Below are 25,006 nucleotides of genomic sequence, written 5' to 3'. Positions count from 1 at the left end.
AATTCCAAGCACAACCCTTTATTGTTGGTGAATCTGCGTGCTGTGTCGGAAACCCCTTGAAATCAGACTGCCTCTAGCGTTCAGATAAAGTTAGAAGGGATTCTTTGCGGGGGAAATACTGGTGATCACACCACAACAAGTCAACAGCACAAATGATAAACACTCCAAAAGGTTTATTTTTTGGAAACTACATCGAAAAGTCTAATTCATTTCAGATATGCGTAATATCTCAAAAGCTTTCCTCAAAGAGGCAAGAAATGAATTATTTTTTTCTCTAAAAGATCAACCAAGCCTTAGTTTGTTTTCAAACGTAAACCGCTGTGACCGATGGCAAGCGCTTATTTAATCATGATTTTGAGAACTGAGTGCAACCATTGAAATGCAAACGTTACTTAATTAAAAATCTGTGAATAGCTTCATTCATTACCTCAGAGGACAACATTACTCGAATTTCGCGCTCCATGTAACTTTTGGTACTTAAGTAAGTATCTCTAATATACGATTAGTTTACCATTACATTTAAAACACCAGATTCATCAGACATTAACTGTATTGAAATACTACGAGGTAAGAATCTGAATTTCATCGACGCAATAACTTTCCAAAGAAGTATAATTCACTTTGAAACTTCTAGGTCCTTTCATTAACTTTATAGCCAACAAAAATGAATCAGAAATTCTTAAAGCAGTGATACTCCATCTCCACTATGTCATTTTACTTAAATGGATATACCAGTCCTTTACCAAACATTACCCAAATCTTACTATATCGAGTACTCTATAAAAAGCCTTGAGAAAGTTTTCCTTATATCACAAATTATAACCATTACAATTTCTTCGAATGTGATTGGTGGATGAACTCCTTTATTTCTTACTAATAAATCTGTAGAATTGTACTTGGACAGTGTGATCGATCAAATTGGTATACTCAAATGAATCCATCGATCACTGAATTGATTCGAATAACCATGGCAATGGCTTGCCATCCCAAGCTGGAGACACTATGTTTAGAGCTTTTCAATGTTCCTCTCCATGAGGTAATGTGTTTCAAAATAAGAATAACGAGCCCCTCTTTCAATTAATCCACTTTATTTTTCTCGGAAATTGCAATGGTTAGGATTGCTTGGCAACAAGACTTAGTGTCGTCTAATTCGGTCCGTGATCATATCTGTGATAAACAAAGCGGAGTCCCGCTTTGCAGTGGTTCAATTTTGTTAATCTCGCGTACAACTAACGATGACCGAATAGCAATGGGCAAATGGTTGGCAGTCCTATGTCTAACAGACAAGGCATAGAACCGAACGAAAAACTCCTCAAAAGTATAATACATAAAGCTAAAGTCCCTAATATTACCAAGTGTATCAGTTCTAAAGCCTTCTAGCGGATCCCCAGCATAATAATGAGGGGTTTTAAACCTCACTTCCTAGTTTTTTTTTTCTGTTTTTTTTTTCTTTTTGGGCGAAGCAAAGATATAAGCCCAAACATTCAGGCATATAGGGTCCTTGAAGAACTCAGAATGACCGTTACCTAAAATCAACAATACGCTGAGGTCAGACAATCCTCCTACAAAAGATCAGCCAACATAGGAAGGTCACGTTCATTCAACAATTCGTACAGCTCACCCACGCTTACGAAGCGCTCTTTGGTTATAAAAGATAAAGCTGCTACCATTGGGTTCCGTGTACGCTTGTCAAGAAAACGAATCTCTGATGGAGTCAGTCCAAGTCCTTCAGCAAGCTCCATCCACTCATCGCCACCTAAATCAAAGGGGTTTTTTATCTGTTTGTTTGCTTGATTCTTTTTATGTTCTTATAACAATATTCCGAATACGTATCAAGAATTATAAATTGCATAAATAATATTTTTTTCAACCAAATGTGACCTGATCAGGTGAACGCACGGGCAAGGTAAAATGGCACCCTAAACAATAGGCAGTGCGTGGTGGCTTCAGAGCGGCGTGTCCGATGGCAAGACTTCGTAAAAATTTTTCCTTTGTAGAAAGAGCACGACAAAAATAAAGGTGCGCGTCAACAAGAACAATACGCAGTTTAAGTTAGCGAAAAGGCACGGCAGCGAGTGAAATGGCACCCAGTTAAAGTGAGCAAAATGACACACTAACTGTGTCCGCCTATGAATAACTATGATAAACAGCCTCTGAAGATACATAAAAGATTTTCAATTAAGTCTATTGTAAAAAGAAGTGTAAACTTGGAATTTAATTTTAGAACTGACATTTCAAATTAAAAATGCACATGAATTAAAATATAGTTGTGCTTGCAAGAAATTTCTTCCAAAACTATTTGTGAAATAAATAGCAGTCAAAGTTAGCGAAAAGGCACGGCAGCGAGTGAAATGGCACCCAGTTAAAGTGAGCAAAATGACACACTAACTGTGTCCGCCTATGAATAACTATGATAAACAGCCTCTGAAGATACATAAAAGATTTTCAATTAAGTCTATTGTAAAAAGAAGTGTAAACTTGGAATTTAATTTTAGAACTGACATTTCAAATTAAAAATGCACATGAATTAAAATATAGTTGTGCTTGCAAGAAATTTCTTCCAAAACTATTTGTGAAATAAATAGCAAAGCTTACCAGATAAGCGGATTGTAAGGTCCCTGACTTTAATGATTGGCATGTCTTGAACAGGAAGGTTTTCAGGAAGTAAAGGACCTAATAATGGAAAAAGAAACCTTTTGTTAATATAGGAAGATAAATAGTTGAAAAATCATCAGAAATATACATGAAAATTTGTTTTAGCGCAAACAAACACCTTGAACCCACTACTAGTCAGTCTTTCTTTGGGACACGGCTAGTAAGTCTGCTAACGCATAATAAAGAGACTTCAAAAAATGTAGTTCGTCAGGTCAAACATCCGCTTCAAATCAAAAATTTGCAAGAGTTTATGTTTTCTTCGTGATTTTGATTTGATTTCTGCAGCACTCTCACGTATCCCATAGTTTCATGGCAGATAGGTTTCGCGAGATAAGTAACTAACCAGCAGTTCCAGCCGGTGCAATCTCTCTTAAATGTTCGAAGACATCAAGCCTCTTTAAATCTTTTGCTCTCTGTGCCAGACTACGGATTATTTTCTTAGTGTCATGGTCTGGCCTTTCAAGAACGTCTTTGTTTAATTGCAGCTTCTCCTTCAGTTGATGAACAATCTCTTTGGCGTCGCACGACGCTGACAGAAGGGATTGTTCAACATTATCAGGTAGGCAAATTTCGGTGGTTGCTTAGAAAAAACAAAAGGAAAAGACCAGTCATAAATCAATGATAATTAAATATAAGTTTTCACAGCATACGTTCTTCGGAAATTATTGACGACTGCTTCGAAGATTTTCAGCACATTAGTAATTACACAATATCCCAACACGATATCAGCAAAGTTACACGAATATAGCTTAGAACCTTTCCATATCATTTATTCGTATTATGCTTGAATAAAATAGCGAATATTTTTAGCCGTTATATTCATATAAAAAAAAATCCCAAAGGGGAAGTATGAGATGCACTCACCGGTAGTTTTACCTAGATTAGGCAACATTTCACCACTTTTGGACTCAAAGTCCGGGGTATCAGGACAGGCTCCCTCCAGCTGCAGACTCCCCTTTAACTGCGGCGAAATAGTTTGGTCGTCTCGCTGTTGTGTTAAACGGATTTGTAGAACCTCGTCGGCAGAAAAAGTTTCCTCATCGTCTTAAAACAAATAAAAGATGACAATTTCTTAGCCATGCACTATTTGCTTCTTCTGGTATGTCAAATGAAATGCATTTTTCAAACAAAATGAATTTTTTTCTCTTTCCGTTATCTAGAGAGAACCACCAAAAAACTTATACAGTAATGTTACCTTCAACTGACGCTAAGTTTCCGCCATCACATTTATCAATAGTCAGCTGTTGGAAAGAAAGAAGGATAATGAAACATCATCATGGAAATGCAACATTTCTGAACTGTTGTACGTTTAATGAGGAAACTTTTTGCTTGATATTCAATACAATAGTTACCTTAGGCAAGTGTGATAGGGTGATTACTTGGCTTACTTTAAGGAAACATAGCATATTTCAGATCTCTAACTGTTGCAACTGAACCCAACCACAAGTGCCTTTATCATCTCTATGGACCCGACTTCTGCCGCTTTCAGTAAGCGTTCGTGGTCTCATCTCATCTTTTGATGACAAATACAACGTTTCCAAGTTTTCTGTTAATCTTTACAAAAAGGAAGTCACCTCCGAAAACGGTCACATGTTATCTACAATTATTTACCTGATTTCTCATAGGAGAAAACCAAGGCTCGAAGTCTTTCACCAACACCCTGTTCATCTTAGCAACTGCAGATCTGGTGCAACCTATGATCTTCTTTCCGCTGCAAAACTCTGACTCGGGCCAGAAGTGCAAGCATTCTTCTTGCTTGCAGCCTTTTAAAAGATGTGTGCGGCAGTAGCTGACGACACCTCCTTCACAACAAACAGGGCACAAGAAACTCACTTCATATTTCATATTCTGTAGCCAACAGAATTCCCCTCGCATGGACTCAAGCATCAATTTGAGTTGCCTAAGTACTGCACAAGCAAAGGTGTCATGGTTATTATTTACAAGCGAACTACTCGCAGACATAGAACAGTGGGCCACCTCGTCACCGCCATTGCCTCTATGAACAATGACTTCAATTGATGACATATGGCACAGAAGGATTACGGAGCAATTTACTTCTTCAGAATGGTAAATTCTGACAAAATTGTGGTATAGCTGAGGGTGCTCTGGGCTGGAACATTCTTGTTTGCACCATTGTAAAAACTGCAGCACTAGTCGGGGAAACAGGCCAGGTGGAACTTGTCCAGTCTCAAATTTAAGAAAAAGAGAGGGAATTTCTGCAGATTCAATCAGCTCCATTATTTCATCTGGTGGGTGTGACATTAACATGGAAGGCACTAGGTACTGCTTACCACGTGAGCCATCCGAAGAAGGCCAAGAGCAAAGTAAACTGAACTTCTCCATGATAGCAATGAGACTTTGGCAAGTATCCTCTTCGCGATATAAAGGACCCCAAACATGTTCTAAAAGAGGTTCCTCCAAGACTCCTTCTTTTTCAAGCCTAAACCAGAGCTCTTTGAATTTTTTCTCCTTGCTGTCAAAGGGCCGAATGGTAATAACCTCCTTAAAAACATTGATCAACCACTGAGTGTCCAAGACTACCATTTTACTCAGCTCTGGAGTCTCATCAAAGTGTATTAAAACTCTTTGATCATGCAAAAAATTTAGTAAAGTTATAAATTCTTCTTCGTCAAAAACGTTACACACCTCCCGAGCAACTTCTTTTGTCTCTTCAAGGGAAATCCACTTGTTACCCTCATCTTTCTTGGCTTGCATTTCTTTTTCAAACTTGAGCCACTTGATTGGCACTGCTTCTTTCATGTGGGGTAGCTCCTTGGCGACGGTACGTATTTCCTGGCGCAAGCGCAAGACTTCTGGACATTCCAGTTCATGGCCAGACTTGGTATTATCCACAATAAAGACATCATGTAGGTGCGTCTTGTAGGGTTTGGTCTGTAGGTGACCAAATACCATCCGGCCCAGCTCACGAGGATCTCCTCCATCACAAGGTTTGTCAGCGTGAGTGCACACTAAAAATACCGGTGGAAGTTCAGGCAACAAGTCAGATTTCGTCTTTTTAGAATGACTTTCGTCCTGAATGGCGAGAGACGCAACAGATGACATCCAAAAATCAAGATAATCGGCATTCGTTTTCAAACGAAAGCTGTCCTGTAATTTCGTGAACATTCCTTGTTTCATAACTGATTTGGCTTTATCGTGCAGGGGCCGGCTGAGGTCATTCACCAAAAGGTATATTGCTCTCGACGTAAGGAAGAGTGGGTGTGTAGTATAGTAAACTGTCTGTCCGCCAAAATCCCACAAAACGGAGTATATATCCTCTTCGCGTTCTAAGTCCTTATCTTCGCGCAAGAAAACCTCAACTAAACTTGCAACATCATCTGGCACAGTTTGAATATCGCCAGCAGGGCTTTGATCGCTGATTGTGTGATCTTGTGAAATAGAGATGGAATCCGAACCCACAAGTGAATCCTCAGGCACAGAGTTGGAAACAGAGTCGTGGCTGGATGTATTAGATGCTACTGAAGCTGCGGGGATGGGATATAAGTCCTCTTCTGATTGTGAACAGCTATCTACCATATTCTCATCTCGTGCACACGATGTTGAAACGATAGCTTCGCTTACGCTTACCTCGACTGATTCCACCGGCACAAGTTCGGATTCATCAGATTCTAGACTCTCTTCTTTGGGAGCACTTTTTTTCTCACTCAGATGTTGGACGACCAAGCGCGCTGCATGATGCTCATAAGACCATGCCCTCTCAACATTTCGTTGTTCGTCTTTCTCTCCTGGTTTCCAAATCTCAGTTGACACTTTGAAATGAGAAGGATCAACGTCTATGCCTACGGTGCTATCCTCCTCTGGATTGAATCGCTCTCCTTTGAGAGATTTTGCCAAGCTGGTTTTTCCGGAGCGGTCCTGTCCAATTAACATGATTGGCACGCGTTTGATACATGTCCTCCCCTCTGACAAGGCCTTTTTGTATGCTCTTAAAGCCAAACGTCCTCGTGCACGAATCTCTTGAGGCACCTCGTCTATTTATATGAATAAGACAATAGCCCCACTTTATTCCAGTTACAATGTTACCTTAATTCGGTAAGACACTGACAAATACCCATAAATTCTTACAATAACAAAACTCAATCGATCAAATGTATTGGCAACAAAGTTATAAAGAACTTCGTGAACCACAAAGCAGCGAGTGGGGAACAAAACATCAAACTTGACACGACATCTGAAGAAAGCGTTGATGAAATGGTAAATACGCTCAATAAATCTCAAACAAATGACTTATTACAGACCAACTGCTAAACAAAAATGAAAAAAAATAATCTTAAACGCTTATCCGAAAAGATTTTTCATTGCAAAAGAGATTTCAGTGGAAAAATTTATGGCACAGTTATAATACATGAGAATACTAACCGTAATAAAAATCAGCCAATAATTTACAAATCTCTTTGAAATTTGGACGTCCCTTTGGATCAATATCCCAGCAGTTGCTCATCATATCATAGATGACGGTATTACATCCTTTAGGACATTCCATTCGATATCCTCTTTCGATCTCGTCGACTAAATGATCTGCGGGCTTAAACCAGACCCCAATTAGAAGCAACCATGTTGAAATACTTTCATTCCAATTTTTACTTTCCAAATAAATCCAGAGTAAAAAAATACAACAGTAAACCTCTCATTTGTCTATTTATTTGAACTGTTTGGACTTTGAGCTTTTAACTTTGAACTTACAAGAATGGCATAGCTTTTCTTTCTTGTTTCGTCATATTGGGGTTTTATAAAGTCAATTGAAATGCAAATGAGAATAAACTACACGATTCGAAATCAAAAGTTTTAACGTTACCAGCTACGTAATCTGAAATTAATCAAACTCAACACTAACCAGGTCGGAATACGGATTTTCACCAAATGAAAAAAGCACCCATAATAAGACGCCATAACTCCATACATCGGACCGGGAGGAAAATATCTGTAGATAAAACCAAACCAACAAATCTGGACCAATTATTCGCCGAAACCTGGTTTACAGTTATGATGTGCGCGCTTTGTATATACAGCACGTTCCTCGAAAGGATAATTGTTACGTATGACCTAAAGTCCGGTAGCAAACATGTTATGAAACTTTTCTCCTCGACAGACGAAAAAATATCCATCTATACCAAAGAGTTTTAATTAATGCAAATAAAAATGAAATATGAAAAAAATAACAACAAAGACAACAACAAAATTATTGATTAAGAACATTTGTATCTTTGTATATTCTTTAAATTGTACTACTTGTGCAATTCATCGTAAAGTACGCCGTACCTCCCATCTGATTGCCTCTGGAGCTGTCCACTTGTCAGAAGTAGTTTTCCGCTCAGAGCTTGAAGATGGTACCTGTGCGAGTCCAAACTCTGACACCTAACAAAGAGAGAAAGACGACAAAACACTGATGGCATCCGTGCACATGCAGGAATTCTTGAAAAGTGACCCACACTCGGCTTCGCAATTTTTTAAAAGGCATCGTCTGAGCTAGTCAGTTTGAAGCTGTTAGATTACAGAAAGCAAATAAACCATAGTTCTCAAAGCCTCTGTGGGCAGAAGACAACTTCCGCGATCTGACGTTTAAAAGTAAGTTGTGGAGTCTGAATAATGTTTCACTCTCTTAACCTTATCACAGAATAGATGACAGCTGGGGAAGTCAAGCTATTTCCTCATCTTATATAACAGTATAGCTCCATGTTAGCTATATTCATGAAGAACCTTACTTTTGCTGTTCCATCTTCATCGATCAGAATATTCCTCGCCATTAACGCCCTGGAGGGAAAATATATAAATATGAAAAGAGGTGATAGTTAGGATAAAAAGAGCCGCAAATATTGAGAGCATATCCCAGTTCATTTCACTCCGAGCAAAAGAAAAAAAATACCCTTTTTTACCTCAGAATTTTTATCAATAGCTCTCAAGGTTACATTACTAGTGATACGATTCGTAATGTTTCTAAGCACTTTCTCTTCTCGAAGATATCGTTTGCGTATCGCACCATTTCTACTTTAAGTTTCTTAAATGATCAATTTAAAGACAGCATAGTGTTCGTTAGGAGAGTTTTTTTAAGGGTGCAATAAATCAAAAACATTTGGTGTTGAAGGCCACTTGTGATGTTTTGATAGGTTTTCAAAATATCACTTATGCTCATAAATCCCGAAATGCACTCGGTTCGTTTGATTCCGTGCTGCGGTGCGTCTTTTCAGTAATGGATCACAGATTAGGTCAAAATGTGGCAAGAACAACAAGGTGGCACACAGGCGCCGCTGAGTTGGTCACTAATGTTTTTATCTCATTTTGACGTCTTCTGTGATTTATTACCGTACAGACCCACGATACCAAGAAAAAAATGCTGCTAATGGTGACGTCATCTATACGTCTATCCCCCAATAGATCACAAGTGAGAACCGATCAAAATACGGGTACGATTCAATCGTGTCTCTTATGAATCTTTCAACTAAAAATCCAAGCTCCCCAAAATTTGTCATCATGTGTCGTTATTTTATACCTCAGTGTTCCACTTGTTGGTTGCAAGAAATTTTACCTGTGAACCACATCTTTGGATTGTAAATACCTCATACCATCGGCTACATCCCTGTGGAACGGAACGTTTTTACAAGTTAATTTCGATGCAAAAAAGCTAAGTAAGAAATCATTTTAATTGAAACTTATCATTGGACCGCTTTCACGTGCAACTTTTTCGCCGTTTAACACTTTCACTCGCATGAGTGACCAAGAGAGAATTTCTCCTTACATTTTCAATCCAATATTTAGCAGAAAAGTGATGAGAATAGAGAAAAATAGCGATAAGGGGATTTTTAGTCGATCCAATGCCTAAAATTCTCCAAACTAATATCATAAGAATTGCATGGCAAATAATAAGGAGAATTACTGATGAGATCTTGGGGGTGAAAAGGTTAACGCATACAGAATAAAGGTTGCTTAGTGGTCTCTCTTTTTCTTCAATTTGAGTTGTCATGAATCACTTCCCCAAAATAGGTTTTGTTCGCTTGTGTTTTTTTTGTTTCAAGCAAGCTTTCAGAGCAAGACATACAGAGAACGAGTAAGGAGTAAACAGCTGCATTGCTCACCGCAAAGAATCTTTCGTTCTTTTCGAAAAGAGACATTTTTTCGAAAAAAAATAAGAAAAACAAAACAAAAACAAACAAAAATAACGCTATAAGTACGGTTGCAGACACACCACCCCTTGATTTGATCCTTCACACAGGAAAATACGCCTTTTAATCAAATTATTTGCTCGTAACATTTGGAATAACCATGGATAGTAAAGATAAAAAAAAAAAGAAAAAAATTGAATCTAGCCTCTCAATAAATGTTTAGTGAGGTCAATTTCCTTACCCAGCAAGTCTCACGAGATCATCTTCTTGGATTGTACCCGGGCCTGTTTTCGACAAGAACTCTAATAAATTTCCCTAGAAAAAAGGTAGAAAATATTTACCATAATTTGAAAGGGAATACCAATCCAAAAATGATAAGTAATATAATCAAATGAAATAGACCTCAATTAACTGACTGGAAAGCCGACTCTGTACGGCTTTTGGCCCAATAGCACATTTCATCCTTTCACAAACATTATATTGGACCTCTCTTTATCATTATACAGTCAAGTACCATCAAACTTTCCACTCTCCAAACACGCAGATTAATCATTGACGGACGTCTATCTCCATGCATTGACACTTTTTTAATTTAAGTCTCGCAACAATGTTATCGATATTCTTCAAGTTTAGAACTGACTCGAGGAAATATGGATCAATACATATTACATCAGTACAACTTTACAAAACTCGGTGCACACTTAAAAGACATTAAATTCCCGAAGTCTGTTGATTTTTCACTGTTGTGGACATGTTGCTGAAAGTTCAATTGAAATGACCTGCAACTTTTCGATCAAAAGCAAGTTTTCACATGGCGCGGAAACGCTTACCTTGCCACAAAACTCTGTCACAAGGTAAAAAGGGTTTTCGGCCATAGACACTCCAAGTAATGTCACAATATTCCTGTGTTGTAAACTCCTGCAAAACATAAAAGGCAAGCACAGTTGCCTGTCAGCCTGTCAATGTTTCTATTTCTGAACAAAAAGTTGAGAATTAGCTTGATAAACACCAATTTATTAAGTCCTCTATCAAGAAAAAGTGACATGAGCAACTGTTCCTTCAAATCTTTATTTTAAAAGACCTTGCGAACTATGGTAATGTTTGAAATATAATCCGATCGCCTCCGTATATACAGCCAATGGAGATACAAGAACTTTCCTTTAATGCACTTCGTCACGTTAGTTACCATGACAATATAATTATATTCTCTTGTAATTACCTATTTACCTTCACAAATGGATGTTCACAGGACAAGCCAGGTAAGAGATCAACGTGCTTGAAATATTGCCCTTTGAAGATAACAAACTCACTAAAGAAGCAAAAAGCCCTAGCACTACAACAGTACAATGTCACGCTTTACATACGTCATGATGGCAGCCTCTATTAAAAACGCCTGAACATCTTGATAAATCTCTGGTGAATATTTTTTACTATCTGTTGGCCTATCTATCCATCTACACATTTGGTAATATCCTATGTAAGTGTTGTAGTATTGTTATAACACCCTTACAGTGTGTAACTCCTAAAATATTATTGTGTAATTAAAGTGACGGAAGGTATGCTCTGACAAGAGAAACTTTTAGAGACCTGACTTTCCGGTAAGCAACAGTTGGGGGAATTAGGATATTTTGCACTAGGGTATTGTTGTCTGAAATAGAATACTAGTGTTTCATAAGAATCTTTTTAAGATTCAGGTTAGCAGGGTTGAAAGTCATAAAGAACGGCAAAATATTTTTAGTTGTTTTCGGTTCGTTTTTTCAAAGCCGTGTTGCGTGATGAGAATTGTACTTGGGCTAAGATCTTTTCGACGAGGTCCTGAGGATAGTCTCGTTCTATAGGGTGAGTTAAAACTTCTCTCTTTTCTAAATTAAAAGATTCCTTAACCGCGTTTGTTCTCAGTGAGCGTAGCAAAACCCTTCTTAACACGGACTCACTTCAGCGAATATGCGTTACTTTTACTGTCGTCAATGGTGGCCAATGTTTCCTTAAATAACTGATATAGGTAGCAAAACCGGTTTTGGAAACGTACAGCAGCTTTCTTCGTCAGATACTTTGTAGGTGCTCGTGTGGATGCGAGAAAGCTAACGACTTTTTACTCGCAGAGGTAGTCCCTACAAAGCCCAGAGAGGACGCGCTTCTGAGCTTGAAGCTCAAGCAACATTATGTACCCTCACGGCAAATGTAAATCAAATAGAGAGTGATTATTTATACTTACTCCCGAAGTCTCCTCTTCTTACGCAATCCTTGGAATAAAGGCAACTGCGTTTTATTTCCCATCCGCCTGAAAATAAAACAAATTTGGTAAAGATTCTACTTTTTGGTTAACCTGTGCCACGTTAATCGCATCCAATGATCTCAAACTGCCCACTCACTACAACTTGAGGTTACGTACCACTTACTAGTGTTAGTGTATACTTCAACTTATTGCCCAACTGTGTAGAGTACGAGTGACCCGCGAATAGAGTACAAATATCACGCAATAATTGGACAGTTTTATATTTCGTACTGTAATAATTACCTGTTTAACTGGTCAATTGGCCATGCTACGCTTCTCTATCTACTTCGCTTTTCCTACCTTGTAATGGATGCGCATTAAATAAAGCAGATAGGGAAGCGCAGCGCGCGCAGCTTACAGGTTAAACAGGTCTTTTACAGTAAAAATAACCAACTGTACTATATATATATATATATATATATATATATCTCATCAGACGTTTTGGTGTGTAGTATCGCTGAGTATTTTTATGGGTTGTGCTTGTCAAAATACAAACAACCAGTAAAAATAACAATAATATGGAAAATATTTATACGCTGCTCTTTTAGCAAGGAGAGATGAATTTTTTGTAAGAGGGTCTAATGACTGAGCCTTCCTCCGTGAGTAAGCCAAAGGTTTGAGGTTAGAATAACTGGGAGATTCAGCAACAAAAAATTCCTCAACCAGTTAACTTTTTTACAAGGGAAATGAAGTGGAGATTACCCATATTACTCAAACCTAATTTTTTCATAAAAATTAACAAAAAATATTTAGGCAAAATCATCCGTTGAAGGTAAAACATTTTCCCGTTACCAGAGCCTACGATTAAAAAGAAACTAGAGATTCCAAAAATTTATGTCACCTCAAGGGCGTCATAGTTACTTATCAGCAATTAAGGAGAAGTCACTCAGAAGTTCATTGACAATAATCAGATCTTGCTTGGCTGCTTACCTTTGTAAAAGGAACTTCGAGAAACACCAGTGTTAAATGTTCCGCTATGCAAGGGTTCTGCTAGCCTCGTGCAAAGTCCATCCGTTGTCCTTGAATAATGCTAAGAAAAGCCACACCGTAATGCAAAGGAGCGAACGTTGGGAACAGGTCAAATGAACAAAACGTAGTGAGAGCACGTGTTTTTTTTTTTAAAGAGAGATTCACGTGTCTGGAGCAGTATAGGTTGAATCAATCAAATATCTGCCATGTCCTTCTATGCTTCGTTTGGTTTGTTTTGATTTGCTCCGAGCTTCGTTTGCTCTGTTCTCAGTGTTCTGCTCTGCCATTCGAGGCACAGTGACTCTAACATACAGTAGAATACTTTTCTTCGTAAAGAAACAAGCCGAAAGATTTCAGTGAGAATGAATTTGTATGAGAGGGGGGGCATTTTTTTATCTCAGGACGCGATCTCCCCAAGGTGATGGGTGGTGAACTCGCAATGGGGCGAAAACTCCAAATACTCGAGGTCTTTCCGTAATTGAAATGGAAGTAAATGAAACTAATTTTATGATGTCATGACGTCATGGTAACTGCGCCTGGTGGTTAACATTTGCAAGAGTCTTGACCTAGTTACGAAAATATCATTGAAGTCCTATAACAATTGTACTGGAGCACTGATTATAATACACCTTAATATAAATACCCTTCTTACCTCTACAAATTCAAAAAGACTTTCAAAAACAACTTCATCGTCAACTGTAAGTTTTCCGTCATCCGTCGTCCTGATTCTGTAGTGTTCAATCTTGTTAGCATAGCTGTGAAGAGGAATGCAGGATATGTAAACTTGTGAGCGGTAGGCTATGATGTCGAAACGGTGAATTGATGTGTTAAAGCTGCAGAATGCACACAATAGGGGATCATCAGTAAAGGCATTTCCATGTAGACTGCCAAATAGTAAATAAGAGGAAAATTAGCCACTACAGCACAGGCATAAATGGGGTAAGACGAGCCTATTACACCTCTTACGCAAGCACGGTGATCTATTTTTTTCTTTTGTATTTTCCGAAACAGACAATCGTAGGGAACGTTTAAGGAAAGTTTAAGAAAAATCGTTAGATAACTATTTCTTCCGAGGAATCACCTCAAAGAGCTAAGTGATGACTACGTACCACCTAGGGGTTATCACGACCAAATTTCTAAGAACATTACGTAACGAGTTCGCCAGTGACACCTTGCGATGAGCGAAGCGTTTGTCTCTTCAGAATTCCTCGAAGATACAAAGAGTTAACTTTGTAGTCTGGTAATTACGATAACCTACAGACATACCAGACCGAAAGAGTATAGTTCCCCTTAAAGTTGCCGCTGTTCCTTATCAGAAACATTCCGTCTTCGCAAGGGTTGAGGAGCTTCTCAGCCTCTATTCTGCGTATATCTCCATGAAACCATCTGTGATTTTGATCGAAAAAAAAAAACAACGATAGCTTCCAGTTACGAATTGATAATCTAAGCTGCAACTACGGGTGGCTTCTACGATTCAATACATTCATCAAAAATGCACAAGTCGGCAGGTGGATTAAAAAAATGAAAGGTTTGAAAAGATCATGCAACTTATCAAGAACAATTAAGTTAAAAGAAATCGCAATCCGGAAGGTAAAGGAACTGTTAACATAGATACAGTTTACCACGCATTGCGAAAGAGTTTATCATAGTCTTCGTTGGCATCACCATCTTCTTTGTTATCACTTCTGACCTTCATAATACGCGTAACCCCTCTAGTGCGGCCATTTTCACTCAAATTGAAAGTTCGTGCTTAGCACCTGCCACTATTGCCAATCACTATATTTTGGTTAACGCTAAGCCTTTGCGCGGTCAAGAGAATTATTTGATTATCAAGCTGAACTATAATACAATCTTCAAAGTCTACAACATTTTAGCAAACTTGGCGATTTGCAAACATTGAGGTCTAACTCTTCCGAGGGCATTCAAAAAAATTAACTTACGGCATGGGCATGAATTCCACAGGGCTTAGTTCCTTAACAAAGTTGTAAGGAATGAACCCTCTTCGTCCATTACAATTAACTACTCTATACCAGTTGGGGTCCTAGAGAAAACAGACAAGAGACAGAATTAACAATATCCGTCAGATAAACCCAAATTGAAATTACCTTACATCTCTAAGATATCTTCCGAGATATTTATATGTTATTGATTACAAGACTGACTTTCACTGATCCGAGACCTCAGTAACCAACTGAATCTGCCGACTGGTGTGCTCAGCTAATAAAGCGCCGAGTAACGGTGAAGGAGGTCAAGGCTCGAGTCTCGGAGGGTACGTATGAACATCATTAATGCTCTATCCTTGTGTAGACGCCTGTTAGACAGACTAATCCGTAAGCGCAGTAAATGCAGGTCATTTACACTCATAGGTTCAACTTGATAACATAAAACTATATGAACAAACCGAAACCCCATTTCATCATGTTATCCACTCGGCAGCCACGCTCGTCCCCAAACTTCCGAGAAATTTTCAACCCGAGAAAGGTGAGTCTCACCGGAAATTAATACTAGAAATGACCCATCTCACAAACAAGAGGAAGCACGAAAATATACCTTTTTCCACGTGAGTTCCATAAGCTAGCATAACGCACAAAATAGCCGGGGAAATGCAAAACAGTTTTGCAAAGTTTTTATATGACTCACCCTAGTAACACTTTCAATGACGAGAAATTCTCCCTTTCTAAACGGCAAGTCCTAAATCAAAAATTAGATCTGTCAGCCCTCAATCCCATCCGTGATTTGTTTCCATCACATCCTGAAATAGAACTTTGAAGAACTAGCTAATTAGCTTTGTCCCTTTTTGTTCATAAACGAAAGTAGCTACAGTACAAACTGAAATTGTAGGCTCAGTTTTCGGCTAATCAATATTTTCCTTGTTAAAAATCGTAATGAACTGATGAAACACAGTCTCAAGAGAGTTTTTTCTTCTTTGTGTTAATAACGGATTACTTTGTGTGTTCTAGTTTGCAAAAGAAAAATAAATAAATGTTGAGTAATCAGTGAGCATTGTAACATCACCACTCCCTCAAGCCATAGTTAGTACTACTAACTATGCTCAAGCACAGGTCAATTTTTTGTAAAATCATTTAAAAGCTTACCTCTCTTGTTCTACGCCTGAAATCATATTTTCCTACCACTCTAGTTCCAGGTGACAACACTGACCTCTGTATAGATGAATGCAACATCAAAAGTATGTGTTAGTTTCGAAACGCGTAACTTGTGTACTTTTCTGTTAGGTTTGTTCCGGTCTATTATTTCTTCGTTGGTTAATGATTATTACTTAATAAGTTTTTTAATTTAAATCAGTTTCATTTAAGCACATGTACAAGATATTATATTTCATATTTCATCGCTATAAGTTGCTGTCGACGCCACTTATTTTCTCTGCTATTCATGTGCGATCCGCTATTGGCGATTTACCTATAATCATTAGGAGCTAGACCAAAGTAAGTTTTCCTTTATTTCACATTTAATATATTTCCTCTTTTTTTTGATCCGTATATCGATCTATTTCTCGCTTTCAGTTCACTCTATAATTGCTTCATTTTTAATTAGGCTAGTGTTACATTTCTCAGGGATATTTTCTTAGTTTAGTTTCTGTTGCATTTTCTTTTAGTAGCGATCTCCTTATTTTCGTATGTAATTTTGTTTACGTACTTCACTTGATTAAACCGTGATTTATATTGTGCGTTCGGATTGTCTTCTCCACTACACCAGTAACTTTTGAATGTTGCAGTATACACCTAATTGAAAACTTGTTTTCTCATAACAAGTATAAACCATGAACGATGCGATCAAAATGCTACAAAAGTGCCTTTATTGTATGAACAAATGTTTATCATCTAATTAAGTACAAAATTGATGAAATAAAAAGCCTCCTCTGTGAGTGTAATTTCTGTCATTACCAAGCTGCATCTACCGTTGCATAAAAAAAACGGTTGCGTTGTACTAGCTGACTCATCTAAGTAGGTAAACATTTTTCTGGCATTTTATGGTACTCCTAATACCAGGTAAACTGAAAATCAAGTCATTATTGAAATGCATCCAGTGCTTGGCCTGATATCAACACCGTCAGATGAACTCTATCAATTAGATATATTACTCTTCAACCCCAAAGTATACCAGGATACCTCCCTTTGGTTACCATGATTTTTCACAATGACAGGTAAGATAACCACTTACTTACCACAGCAGCATTTTTTTCTGGTGCCGCATTTTTTTCTGGTGCAGCAATTTTTTCTGGTGAAGCATTTTTTTCTGCTGCAAACAGCTGAAAAGGAAGAAATGAAATTCCGTTTACCTCTGAAAATTTAGCGCTTTCTTCTGAAAATTTATCATTACCAATTCGAGTCTCTAGCAGACCCGCTCAGGTACCTCGCATCCAAAAGGAAAGACGTAGTTACTGGCCTCTGAAACAGTTACACAAATGAAGCAACATGTATTACCTTCCACGCCCTTAAGGGTTCATATTAAAGTGCAGATAAGGTTAAAGTATATTTTGGACTGATATGCGTCCCACCTAAAATTATTAACAAGCTTACAGCCTAAAAATTCGCAAAGCATAATGGTGGCATCGCAGTTATTTAGAAGAGGGCGGACCCAGTTTGGTATAAGCAATAATGAAATGCGCTTAATACAATTAAGCAAATATCAAATAGGTAAACAATTCAAACGCGAGCACACACGGAACAGTTCACCATATCAATTAGGGTGATCGCTCCGGATTTTTTCAAAAAGTATAAACCATGAACGGTGCGATCGAGTTGCTACAAAATTGCCTTTATTGTATGAAAAAATGTTTATCATCTTGACAAGTACAAAATTGATGAGATAAAATGGGAAAAATCTCATTTCTGTGATTACCAAGTTGCATTTGCTGTTTAATAAACAAATTGATGGTGATAGAATAACTGACTTATCTAAGAAGGTAGACATTTTTCGGTGTTCCTAAAACCAGGTAAAAAATTGAAAATCAAGTCACTATTAAAAAGCGTCCAGTGCTTGGACATGTTAACACCGTCAGATGAGCTCTAGCAAGTAGATATAAACGGATATATTACTCTTCAACCTTTATGTATACCAGAATACCTCCCTTTAGTCACCATGACTTTTCACAATGACAGGTAAGATAACCTCTAACCTAACACAGCAGCATTTTTTTCTGATGCAGCATTTTTTCCTGGTCTAAATGGCTGTTTTAAAAAAAAAATTCTGTTCGCCTCTGAAAAATTTAGCGCTGTCTTTTTAAAATTTATTATTGCCAATTCAATTCTCTAGCAGACTCTCTCTGATACCTCGCATCCAAAGATAACACATATTTACTGGCCTCTGAAACAATGACACAAACGAAACAATATGTGTGTATTACTTTCCACCCTCATAAGGGTTCTTATTTTAAAGTGCCGATAGGGTTAAAGAGTATTTTGGATTAATATGCCTCCCAGCTAATATTAATAACAAGCCTAAAGTCTAAAATTCGCAAAGCGTAATAATGGCATTGTTATTTTAAGCGATGATTTTGCTTCAGATTTTGTGCAGTGTCTAGGAGACGAGGAGGAGAGGGCGGACCCAGCGACGAGAAAAGAATATTCAAATACTGAAATTCTAGGCGGGGGCTGGTTAGATTGCGTAACTGAAATGAATATTAAAATTTCAACTTAAAATTAAGCTCATAACCTTATGGTAATCACCAAATAGACCAAGATAACTAATAACTAATTCTACTTAGCCGAACAAAAAACGAAAAAAAACGAAACACGTAACAGTTTACTACATTAATTAGGGTGATCGCTCTGGACTTTGTTTTATTGGAAGGTGGGGCCTAATTAGATCGTTATAGTTAAAATAAACGTCAAAGGTTGCATTGTAAATTAAGCTTTTAACATTGTAGGTAATCAAAACTTAGTATATATTAAACCAGCGGATGGCGTTGAAGGGGCGCTCTGATTGGCTACTCAAACTCCGAATAACCCTTCTTATTCAATTCAGCGCAACTCGCGCGGGATTTGCGCCCAAAAATACTGTAATCGTTGCAGAAATAAATTAATTAATGTCATCTTTTTGTGCAACATTATTTCATTGTTCAAGTTTTTACTAAAACAACTATTCACCTTAGTGTCGGTGGCCAGCGGTGGATATTTACCGGGACATTTCGCAGCTCGGTTAACATCCATCACTAGTCACCTCAAATTCGGTGAATGGTTGTTACACATACAAAGACAGATTCCTATCTTTAGCATTAACGAATCACAGCCTCAAAGAAACAAAATCGACCCGAGTCTTTCCAAACTTCCAAAGTTTAGGCCGTGGTTGTTTTGAAAAGCGGTTAGGTATATGCAATAATAAAATGGGCTGTTCGCTCTAAATTTTGAGTTCTCTAAAGAAAACCCCACACCTTTGCCGTAGCTCCCCACCTGAAAATCGCAAAAAAGTTATACAGATGTAAATGCGCGCTTTGTGAACAGAAAGTTACCTACTTCTTCATAAATTCCCTCCTCTACAGATCCTGGTACCTGTGGAGACAATTAAGCCAAAGTCAAATGGGTAAACAAATCAAACTCGAGCACACGGAACAGTTCACCGTAAATTAGGCTGATCGCTACGGATTTTGATTTATTAGCAGGCTCACTTTTTCCTTCTTCCACTTCATAAAGCAAAGACACACACCGTTGCCCTCATCATAGAGTGCTTTTCGATTGATTTTTATGAAACCAAAACCAAATTTATCACAACAGCCAAACAGTACATAGGAAATTATTACAAGAAGCCAAGGAGAATACAAATTAAGCAAGTGAATTGTCTCGAGCGCCAAAAATACTGTAACATGAAACTTTGCCTATTGTTATGGTTTAAATTTTTTAAGACAATGATCCTTTTGTTGGCTGGCCTTAGGGATTTTTCCGTCCGGTTTCGCAAAATTATACTCGAATCAAATCGGATTCAGTCGGTAAATTGTCACTGATGACATTTTTTCCCAACGGTAGCCTACTTTGGAAATCAAAGACAAACCAACAGGGGGTGGGTCAGTAAATTTCAAGAGTACGCCAACTGCTTTGACTAAACTTTTGTCATACCGCGCGCGCATGTTTCGGCCTTACTCAGCCTTAATGTACTTTACTCTTATTTTAGTCGTCAAGTAAAATAATTAATACTTAGAATACAGCTTGTTGTATTATATAACGAGTCGTTGCAGAAATAAATTAATTAATGTCATCTTTTTGTGCAACATTATTTCATTGTTCAAGTTTTTACTAAAACAACTATTCACCTTAGTGTCGGTGGCCAGCGGTGGATATTTACCGGGACATTTCGCAGCTCGGTTAACATCCATCACTAGTCACCTCAAATTCGGTGAATGGTTGTTACACATACAAAGACAGATTCCTATCTTTAGCATTAACGAATCACAGCCTCAAAGAAACAAAATCGACCCGAGTCTTTCCAAACTTCCAAAGTTTAGGCTGTGGTTGTTTTGAAAAGAGGTTAGGTATATGCAATAATAAAATGGGCTGTTCGCTCTAAATTTTGAATTATTATCACAGTTAACTGATTTAACTTCTCCAAAGAAAACCCCATACCTTTGCCGTAGCTCCCCACCTGAAAATCGCAAAAAAGTTATACAGATGTAAATGCGCGCTTTGTGAACAGAAAGTTACCTACTTCTTCATAAGGATCCTCCTCTACAGATTCTGGTACCTGTGGAGACAATTAAGCCAAAGTCAAATGGGTAAACAAATTAAACTCGAGTACACGGAACAGTTCACCGTATTTTAATTAAAATTAGGCTGATCGCTACGGATTTTGATTTATTAGCAGGCTCACTTTTTTCTTCTTCCACTTCATAAAGCAAAGACACACACCGTTGCCCTCATCATAGAGCGCTTTTCGATTGATTTTTATGAAACCAAAACCAAATTTATTACAACAGCCAAACAGTACATTGGAAATTATCACAGGGAGCCAATGAGAATACAAATGAAACAAGTGAATTATCTCGAGCGCCAAAAAATAGAACTTCACCCTCTTTAGATTCCAGCTAATTCAGGGTAATTTTGGAAAAGAAATCTTTGTTACAAATAACAACACATCCGCATGAGATAATGGCAAACAAATTTTATCCAACTTTAGTAAATAAATGAATGACAAACCTGTTTTTCGTTATTTGACGGATTCGATTCCTTGGTTTTCTTTGCTCGCCGGAACAGACCGAGAAACTTTGAAGTCATTTGCAACTTACAAATGCTTCGGATTGCTTCTTGAAAATCGTGAATTCAAGCGGTGCCCATCCTGGTAAATAAAATACATCAATAAAAGAAATACCTCTTTTACTTACCGGGGAAATCTTGGCTGAAATGCTGTAATGAAAAGCAATTGAAAATCTCTTTTTATGGAACGCATTAGAAAGGACGATGAACCAACACGACGTCAAATTGTACTATGCTTGGCCTACGAATAATCTCGCACTTCTTTGTACTTAGGGATATTATTAGAGACTGAAGTAAAAAAATTCGCACGGTACGCACCACATGAGTTGTAGTGGTGTGTAATATCGCGAAATTCAAGAAATTCTAGGCCAACTAGAGCGTTTATCATTCGATGGGTCTTTTCGTTGGCTGAGAGCTCGCCGAGTGACTTTTGTGTAAAGCTGAAGGGACAAAAATGGATTTTTACAAAGGTTTATTTGGAGAGATTTTTTTTCTCCTCGTGGAACGTGGATGTGTAAAATCCGAAAGAAATAAAAAGTAATGAAATACTTCACGTTGGGACTCAATGGTTTAAAGGCTGTATACAGTCGTGTAATAATTCTCTTACCTGGCAAGCAAGACCTCGCGCCGAAATATAAAACCTATCCTCCGAGCAGAGTTAATAAGCTTACAGCAAAATTTATATAATTCGATCTTATTCCCAAATGATTGCACTGCGAGTCCACTGCTAATTAATTTTTGCAGCCATCATGCCTTCCCGGGAAATAGTCGACAATTTTGGTCCTCTTCCTTATTGCTCTTTATTGCTTCAGAGGTCGCTGACTTTCTCATAACTTGTTTTTGCTTTGCTATTATTGTTTTCGTTGGAAAAAAGAGCTCAGCAGCTTGTTAGTGACTCGCTCTCAAATTTTTTAATCCAACTCTCGCAGAATATATTTAGGATTTACCCTGCATGAAAGGTGAACACTTTTTGGCAATGCGTTATGCGAGCCCTCGACTGCGGATAAGCCTTCGAGCACCCATCATGCCTGTCTTCGCTCGCCTGAAGAACTCGAAAATTAAGAAAAGAGCTTTTCAATCAAAAATTCTACACTGATAGAAAGGCTGGATCAGAAATGCCTTTTCACTGTTCAGTTACACTGACATCGCAAACCTTCACACCCTTCAACTAAAAACCTTATAGTCTTCAGTAGTCCGCATTTATTGGTTAAAACTGTCAAAGATTACAGAGCGAGTTTTCTGAAATCTCAAACAGATCGGATATAAATGTTAGTATACGATATTGGTAACAGTGAAGATTCTAGATGACCTGAACTGAATTGCGGTAACGTACATACTCGGAACATTAAGTTCAAAAGTGGAGTGGAGATGAAATGATTAAATCGATGGAGCTGATAACCAGCTTCGTTTCAAGAGTAAGGAACGTTATTAGTGTACTCACATTTTCGCGCAGTGATATAAAGTCTACGTGTTGAGAAAATAATACGACTGTGGCAATCAAGAAGCAACAAACAATCAACTTCCGATGAGGTGTGACAACATGTTTGGAATGAGTAATATTTTCATTTTTATGCAAATTATTCCGACACAAAGCAAATCACAAGCGGCGCCACTCCAGTTGTGAGCTGAAACGCATCTTACGAAATAACAATCATGGCAAAATTACAAGAGTTTGTTGTGGAATATTTACGACCGCTCTAAGGAAATAAGAAATAAGTCAAATTCTCACAAAAAAAAACCTCACCTTACTTCCACAGTGCATTGCTTGTTATCTGACCGCTTATTACGTTAAGGGGAACCCATTTTAGCGAGTTATTTATTTCGAGGTTTTCTAGTAAATTTATTTGAGCGAGAGAATGTAAACGCGTACATCTTTCAAAGCTCATTGGGCTAATATATTTCCAGTAAAGAACTTTTCGTGTTTCTTAAGCATAATGCCACTGGTATACAGTTCTTAGGTAAATTAAATTTTGTTGGGCATATTTCTCTATTTTATGAAACGTGGCTAGTCCATTTTACTTTTGTATCTCGTCGTTCATTTAGTGTCGATTGAGTGTTTCATGCAAATTCTTCATTGCTTTCTTTGATTGCTTTCAATGCTTACAAATTAGTGCCCAATTGTAATTCAAGTTCTTTGAGTAAGTTTTGAAAACTCTTTAGCCAACGAAAAACTGTTTAACGAGCGTGAGAAAGGAAAAAAGGTCTTAGTTTAAGAGATATAAACAAACAAGTGTAGTCGGAGCATTGAAAATAATACGTTCCATTGCGTTCGATTACCCTTATATTTTTCCTTGTCCCTAAGCCAAGGTTGGCTGATAATTTCAGTTTATCTGAGATAAACTCTGCAACATTCTCGCGATCAATCTATCGTACACTTCTCCCCTACATGCCACTCAGACACTTTCGCCTTGTCCAAGTTTTTCCAAACTAAAAATTACCAGCAGAATGGATACAATGAAAGATGATTAAATTCAGTCCAAGAGACGAAGCTTCCATGAAGTTGTTCAGCCATGTTTCCCCGGGAGTCGAAAACAACGCTAAAATATTTGAGTATTTGCCTACCAGTTCAAACTTACCCAATTTTGACAATCGAGCGATTCCCGGCGCCCCATCCTTATGATGAAATAAGGGAGCAATGAATTTTCGTGTCGCTTGAGACAGATGAAAATAACAATTATACGCAGTGAAGTGGAATAAGAATTTTAATCACTAGTCTACCTGTGGAACCCAAACAACAAAGTTGCAAAATTGCGCATTAATTCTGCAAAGCAATGTGTAAGGGCGGATCCCGATTTTTTAAAGGGGGCGGCTAATATCAATCGGCCATCAAAGGAAATGTTAAGTTCAAATTTTTACAACGGTAACCCCAAAACGCTGCAATAGCCCTTATGCATCTTTGCGTCAGACGCGCAAATTTCACTACCAAGCATCGTTTTGAAATTGCAAATTTGCATAGTTTTAAATTAATAAAATTTCCAAGGCGGTAAATTTAAAGAGAATACCCAGGAACAGATGAAAAGGATTTTGTTCACAAACAAGGCTTGGTGGTGAAACTTGCTCTTGTGACGTAAACATGCATAATGCACTTATCAGCGGCCATCCCGGGGGGTTGACCCTGGGGACATACGGGGGAATAGCGCGGGATTTGCTGACTTTTGTCGCCAATTTCTGGCCCGGGACGGGGGCATCGGACCGCTTTTGCACTTCCAAGTCAAGATACACGGGGAAAGACCCGCGGGATTTGTAACATCGCCGCCATCTTAAAAATGAAAGATCCGGACCGCGGGGACTGGGTATTACCGCTGAACGGCTTCCAAAATGGCGACGGAGAAAAAGGTAAGCGTCTCTTACGTTGTGTGCAGAAAACAGGTGGACTAGCTATTTTTGCTTACTGTATATATTATTGTTAAACTTTTATTAACAATTATAAAGGAAATTACGTTAAAATTTAGGAGTCCTTTCAAATTATACTCCCCGGGGGAGAGACAGTGGTAGCTTTTTGTGGAAGAATATTGGCCCTGGGTAGGTGGAATTTGCAAATGTCTTGGTGCAAATGCCCGGGGGTTCCCCGGGGTCAACCCCCGGGATGGCCGCTGATAAGCGCATAAGGGCTATTAAGGAAGGACTAATAGGAACCTGCAGCATCGCAAACCCTCATAACGCATCAAAGTAAAAGAAATAATTACATTACTGCCCTACATTCGCGTAGTCTAAATGGCAGCACACGATACCACTAAGCAGAACATAAAATTAAAATACAAATTAAAATCTTTTAAAAAAATGAATAA

The 25,006-nt window shown here is 38.1% G+C and overlaps 2 protein-coding genes across 3 annotated transcripts; both read right to left on the bottom strand.

The window, feature by feature from the left end:
- Window positions 1–156: 156 nt before the first annotated feature.
- Window positions 157–11,133, bottom strand: LOC136276825 (uncharacterized). Of its 2 annotated transcripts, XM_066168812.1 has the most exons (14): window positions 11,001–11,133; window positions 10,604–10,691; window positions 10,015–10,088; window positions 9,200–9,250; window positions 8,379–8,427; window positions 7,936–8,031; window positions 7,511–7,597; window positions 7,036–7,201; window positions 4,267–6,647; window positions 3,851–3,896; window positions 3,520–3,699; window positions 2,999–3,235; window positions 2,596–2,673; window positions 157–1,756 (listed from the first exon to the last, which is right to left on the bottom strand). In XM_066168812.1, exons 2-14 carry the CDS (start codon window positions 10,646–10,648, stop codon window positions 1,563–1,565), a joined length of 3,684 nt encoding a protein of 1,227 aa, XP_066024909.1. In that variant the 5' UTR covers window positions 10,649–10,691; window positions 11,001–11,133; the 3' UTR covers window positions 157–1,562. The 2 variants fall into 2 exon arrangements, with proteins under 2 accessions (XP_066024909.1, XP_066024910.1); XM_066168813.1 differs by lacking the exons at window positions 7,936–8,031; window positions 8,379–8,427; window positions 9,200–9,250; ... (1 more) ...; window positions 10,604–10,691; window positions 11,001–11,133 and having other exon boundaries at window positions 7,036–7,194; window positions 7,511–7,583.
- Window positions 11,134–11,963: 830 nt separating this feature from the next.
- Window positions 11,964–23,866, bottom strand: LOC136281804 (tyrosine-protein kinase CSK-like). Its single transcript, XM_066168814.1, has 12 exons — window positions 23,795–23,866; window positions 21,162–21,300; window positions 20,674–20,709; window positions 19,491–19,526; window positions 17,201–17,284; window positions 16,113–16,178; window positions 15,658–15,708; window positions 14,958–15,058; window positions 14,284–14,403; window positions 13,670–13,772; window positions 12,979–13,078; window positions 11,964–12,054 (listed from the first exon to the last, which is right to left on the bottom strand). Exons 2-12 carry the CDS (start codon window positions 21,237–21,239, stop codon window positions 11,975–11,977), a joined length of 855 nt encoding a protein of 284 aa, XP_066024911.1. The 5' UTR covers window positions 21,240–21,300; window positions 23,795–23,866; the 3' UTR covers window positions 11,964–11,974.
- Between the last annotated feature and the right edge of the window lie 1,140 nt (window positions 23,867–25,006).

Source organism: Pocillopora verrucosa, chromosome 6, assembly GCF_036669915.1.
Source record: "Pocillopora verrucosa isolate sample1 chromosome 6, ASM3666991v2, whole genome shotgun sequence".
Lineage (NCBI taxonomy): Eukaryota > Metazoa > Cnidaria > Anthozoa > Scleractinia > Pocilloporidae > Pocillopora > Pocillopora verrucosa.
Note: the sequence above shows the minus strand (reverse complement) of the source record. Positions and strands in the feature narration are given on the sequence as shown.